The following is a 6,000-nucleotide window of genomic DNA, read 5'->3' as shown; positions in this document are numbered from 1 at the left end:
TACGTTTAATATTGACAAATTATGACTCAAAAATTATATATGACATTTCTGCACAAATAACATGAAAAATACATATCAAGATCTTATTCTTCCACTGATAAAAGATTTTTACTTACTCACAATGGAACGCCAACACTTAAGAACTAAATATATCATACCAGATATAACCCAATGAAAAACTAAAATGAAGACAGGCAACGTGAAACTGATTTTTTTTTTTTAAGAGTGAAGGATTATTCCTGAGTAGACTAGACCTTCAACAATGTTTCTTGAAAAGTATACATACAAAAAAGCCCAGAAAACCTTTAAAAATAGGTTTGCATGAATATACAAAAGGACTAGTATTAAAATAAGTTAATTCTATGCATATATTTTCCTATTTCAAGTCGTTCAAAAGGATGAAAGGGATGGAAAGTTTCACTTTAATTGTTTGAAAGAGGTTTTTATTGTAGCAATATGCATCTCTAGTTAGAGCAAACGTAGAGCTGCAATGACAACACAGAACCTTACTGGCTTGTATATGTTTCTATAATCAATTTCCATTAACCCTCTGATATCCATAATCAATGATCTCAAAGATATATTATACATTAGGGTCACATAACACACAGAATTTCTGGAAAAAGCTGAGTTATGGCACCTTTTATTCATATTCATTTTCATTCCTAAAAAAATATACTAGATCCATTTGTACAGTACAAATAAAGAGGGAAAACATACAACAGTCAAGAGCTTTTCACGTTTTTCCTTTTAAAAACTGATTTTAACCTAAAGGCATGAATTTTAAGTTAGCTGGGAAAACATGATTTCCATTAATCCATAATTGCATAAATAGAATGATTTATGTTTGCACTGGTATGTTTTCTGTTCCTTTCATTCAATTTTACACAACAGCATGAAATATAAAGCAAATACAAGATTCTGAACACAAAAAAGAATACAGCACATTAGACACATTTATCCTAGATCTCTGGTCTCCTTTAGAAAACAAAGGATTCATTTTCCTGAGTCTCTTCAAGGCCACTTGATGTTGTGTGGTAATAGCTTTAATTACATTTCCTCAAGACTTCTTCTAATAGCTTCTTCTAATTCCACATCTGCATTTAAAAACAGAACTTTAAAAAGGGCAGACAACTAAGCATGTGTTGTTTGTGATTTTATCAACACATTTCTTTCTGAGAAGCAGAGTCAGAATGGAGGAAGGTACAATGCAATAGAGTTCTGAGTCTTCTGAAATGTAAGAATCTGGATATGACCCCAAGTCAACTTTACACATGCACTTAGTGTGCCAAGGGACAGGAAGGCATTTCTCTGCAGGGCAGGGATGCAGAAACTCAGCAGACCGCAGCAGCACTGGCATGCTACTTACTTCAACACTGAACAGCATCCTAAGAGTCAGGATGAGACATATGAGAAATGGACACAGTGAGTGGGATGGGATGGCAGGGGGCACCTGCCACCAAGCCTGACACAACTTGAAAGAACAGGAATCCAAATGTGGCAGGACACGCCTCCAACACCAGCTCTGTGAGACCCATAACATGGGCTACAATGAAATATCAGCTCATCTGGTGGGGGTAGGGTGGAGAAAGGGCTGGTAAAAATAGGCAGATGTCTGAGTTTTAGGGCCAGCCTGGTCCCTGGCAAGTCAAGGCTACAGTGAGATCTTGTCTCAAAAATGAAAATTAAAAAAAAAAGAGAAAAGAAAAAGAAAAGAGGCAGGAAGAGGGAAGGTGGGAGGGGACAGAAACAGCTAGGTAATACTATGAAGTGCTATTACATTTACTTTTTTTTGTCAACTATACCTCAATAAGGCTCAGGGAAAATTAGCTGAGATTTACAGTATCTAAAGCAGAATGATACTGCTGATATAGAGCAAAACAACAGCAGAGCCGCCTCAGAAGCAGAACCATGCATGTATGGGCACCTGGCTACAACAAAGGCAACCTAGGAAAATACGCTCTTTTCAGTAAATGGAGGTAAATCCTTTAATCCCATCACTCAGGTGACAGAAACAGGTGGAAGTCTGTGAGTTCAAGGTCATCCTGGTCTACAGAGCCAGTTCCAGGACAGCCAGGATTAATAAGGAAACTCTGTCTCAAAAACAAAACGAAAAACAAAAAAACTACTGTTATCAATCAGAAAGCACCATGGTATTCCAAAGGATAAGACAGTAGGAAGACCAGAGCCTGGAAGTTTGAGATCAGCCTTAACAATCCAGTCCAGCCCTAACATAAAACAAATCAGCTAGAGAAACTGAATGAGTGATTAGCAGTGCTTGTTGCTCTCAGAGGACCTGGACTTAGTTACCAGCACCCACATGATGGCTCACAACCATCCACAGTCCACTGGGGATCTCAGACACTTTCTTCTGACTTACATGGGCGTGAGGCATGTACATGGTGCATATACATAATACATTCATACATAAAATAAAACAGATCTTTAAAAAAATAACAAACAAAACCAAAATAGACCACATGGCACTATTCAATGACAAAAAAAAGTCAACCAAAGTCACAGAGTGGGAGAACATATCTGCCAGACACAAAACTAGTGCCCACGGCGAGAAAAAAGATCTTCAACCTATAAATGATATTTAATGAAATATCATATGATGAATTTATCAATTTGATAATTGATCCAACAGGAAAAAAATATCTGAAAAGGCATGAGAAAGGTAATATTTATCTAGTTAGTAAACATTACTCATGAGGGGTAGGGATGGCATGCTCAGGAAGCCATCGCCTGATGTCCTGAAGCACACTACACAACAACAAAAATATAACCACACATACACTGTAACTGATCAAAAAAAAGTAAATTAACCCACAAAGGTGAAAAAACCCTCATAAAAATATATTGGCAGGGCAGTGGTTTAATCCCAGCATTTGGGAGGAAGAGGCAGGCAGATCTCCGCGAGTTCGAGGCCAGCCTGGTCTACAAGAGCAAGTTCCAGGTCCGCTCCAAAGACACAGAGAAACCCTGTCTCAAAAAACCAAGAAAAAAAAAAAAGGCACAACTATTTGACTAAGATTAAAGGGACTGAATGACTCAGGTGAGGAGTTCACATCTGTTAGCCCACTCAGGAGACTGAGGCAGGACTGCCATGGTTCAAAATTGACCTGGATTACATAATGAATTCCAAGCTTGCCTAGACTACAGTGTGAGACTGTCTCAAAACAAAATAAACAAACAAAAAAAGAAATCACTTCCATGATCAGTGAGGTTATCTTATTACAATTATTAACAACTGACACACACACATTGGAAATATGCTAAGTTCAACCTCAGCCATCCTGTCCTAGGAATATATTCCCAGAAATAAGAAGAGATATATGCCAAGAATTATGTACGGCATGAGAAAGAACATAGCTCAATCGCATCCATCAAAATATATAAAGAAATTAAATATCTATTCGACAAGCAATCATTTAATGTTGAATACCGCACTAAGTTCTGATGAAGGGAAGAAAAGAACATCTAACTCATCGGGGCGCTCAGCAGAGATGAGAATGCAGACAGAACTATTTCAGGGGCACCTGGAACAGTACAGTCGCAGCTTTCTACAGACAGGAGCTATAGCCATAGCTTCAGAGAAATTCAGCCATGCATAGTGTAAACCTGTAATCTCAGCTATAGGGGGGCCGAGGCAGGAGGATTATGAGTTCAAGGTTGCCTAACCAGTATGGAAGACCCCATCTCAAAAAAACAAAACAAAACCAGAAAATCAACAAGAAATGACATTTGAGCTACTTATTGTGTAGAGGAAAGTGGGGAAAGGCGATTAGAGGAAAATGGAGGAAAGATCATATCACTCCTGTGCAGGGATACACTGTGGACTGGATGCTGTCATCAGAGAAGGCATCATCACTTTCACAGCCCTTGGATGTTCTAGGAATGGACTTCATGCTGCCACTTCAATGAACTAGTAAACAATTTAAGGTATCTTCTTTTGAATTCTCTCATTTCTTAGGTTTCTGAGAGAAGGTCTCATGTAACTCGCCCGAGCTTCCAGATCACTACATAGACAAGGATGGTCTTAAGTGTCTGACTCTGTTTACCTTACAACAAACTGTAAGCTGGTACACTGGGCTAGCACTTTACCAACTGACCTGTGTCCCAGCATGTTATCTGGAACTTTTAGCAGAAATTCTTTCCCCAAACTAAGAACCATAAAAATATCCAATCGCCTAACTAAAACATACATTGCAAAAATAACAAAATGGGGAGGTTCTGAAACACACTCAGATGCACATGATTCAGATTTACCAAGTTAGCCGAAAATCCACCAATCTCAGTATGTGGGTAGTTAAAATTTACAATTTTGACTGGCATTTTCCTGGAACTAGTCACAGGTTTTTGAATAATGTTTGCAATAATCTGAATTCCTGCTCAGCTATGTTAATCTTTCAGTGGTCTCCGCAAACCACTTGGCAGTACTTCCTGTTTTAACTCTACTAATGTTCTTTTTCTGCCTAACTCATCATTATGTGGATGCTAAGTACAGACTTAGACCTTAAAGATCATGTTGGGAAAACTTGTTGGGCAAGCCATTTGCTTCTAAGTAGGTTATGGATTTTCTGCCAACTTCATTAGCCTGTGACTTGGCTATAAGAGAAAAAGACTATAGTATGAATTTATTTAAAAAAATCAATTCCACCACCACATGCTCTTGGGAGACTGATTAAATCAACTGGGCTGTTATTTCCTTTCCCACGTCTGGCCTCAGGGCCCACAGCTGTACAATGTGATGTAAGTGAACACCACTGCTTCCCTTTCATCAGCAAATAATATTATACCCTGAACTTCATCAGTGCCACCTGAACTATTTTCTAAGTTACTTACTATTCTTCCCTGATTATTAAAAAAATATAGTCTATTATAGAAAAGTTAAAATTAAAATAGAATTATTAGACAAGGAAATAACATGTTAAGTCACCAAACAGCCCCCTGGCCTATGGAAGGAAAAAGTTTTTCATTGAAGGAGGAAGTGGGCTCTTACGGTGGTTTGAATAAAAATGGCCCTATAGATCCACAGGGAGTAGCACTACAAGGAGGTGTGGCTTTGCTGGTGGAAGTGTGTCACTGGGAAGTGCTCTTTGAGATCTCAGATGCTCAGGACAGGTTCAGTGTTTTAGTCTCTTCCTGCCATCTGCCAATCTGGATGTAGAACTTTCAACTACCTTAACATTTTATTTGCCTTTTTTTTCTTTTCCCTTTTTGGTTTTTCAAGGCAGGGTTTCCCTGTGTAGCTTTGGAGCCTGTTCTGGAACTAGCTCTTGTAGATGAGGCTGGCCTCAAACTCACAGAGATCCACCTGCCTCTGCCTCCCGAGTGCTGGGATTAAAGGCTTGCACCACCACTGTCTGCAACACTTTATTTGCAAGCTAGGCACTGGACCAGATGTGGTCAAATGGCTACAGTGTGTCAGTGTGCTCCAGCCTTCTACAAATAGGGTTACTTTTCAATCAACTTCTGGGCGGAGAAAACCTTTTGGAAGGACCATGGAGAAAGTGAGGCATAAGGAATTACAGAGAACAACACAAACTCAAGTGTGGCAGGGATGAGCTCTTACCCTCAGTGGATCTGAGCTCCTCTACTGCTGTGCCTTTTACACCAGTGTTGTCGTCACTGTCACACTCTGTAAGAGACAAAGGCGAACACGTTTCTAAAAACTCAGTCCTACATCTCCTATTTCAAAGTGTTCTCTCTTTTCCTCTATGTTGTTACTGGATTTTTTTTTTTAAACAGAATTTCACTCTTTAACCAAGGCTGGCTTCAAACTTACAGAAATTTTCCTGCCCCAGGTGATGCTTGCCACGTATCATATTTTCAAAGACTTTTCTCATACCAAGGTTATGCATTTAGTACCCCACTGCTAGCCCCACAGGGCTTGTTGGTGATGCTTACCTAGTAATATTAAAAGTTGACAAGGTCTCCAGTATTTTCAAATCACAGGTAATCATCTTTATAAAGATAATAAAAAGCCTTAATTGA

General features: G+C 39.0%; 1 protein-coding gene across 3 annotated transcripts in view; it reads right to left on the bottom strand.

The window, feature by feature from the left end:
• The window catches only part of Znf451 (zinc finger protein 451), a 58,453-nt gene continuing 52,453 nt past the window's right edge, over positions 1 to 6,000 (bottom strand). For 2 of the 3 annotated variants that reach the window (XM_041655248.1, XM_041655250.1), the window contains exons 14-15: positions 5,579 to 5,644; positions 1 to 1,097 (exon numbers count right to left, since the gene is read on the bottom strand). In XM_041655248.1, coding sequence (XP_041511182.1) covers positions 1,051 to 1,097; positions 5,579 to 5,644 — 113 coding nt within the window. In that variant the 3' untranslated portion in view covers positions 1 to 1,050. Of the gene's footprint in view, positions 2,098 to 5,578; positions 5,645 to 6,000 lie in introns of all 3 variants that reach the window. The other variant, XM_041655249.1, reaches the window with a different exon arrangement.

This window comes from Microtus oregoni, unplaced genomic scaffold (assembly GCF_018167655.1).
Source record: "Microtus oregoni isolate MIOR12 unplaced genomic scaffold, Mior012 000007F_ref0000211, whole genome shotgun sequence".
NCBI classification, from domain to species: domain Eukaryota; kingdom Metazoa; phylum Chordata; class Mammalia; order Rodentia; family Cricetidae; genus Microtus; species Microtus oregoni.
This window is presented reverse-complemented; position numbering and strand designations above follow the sequence as displayed.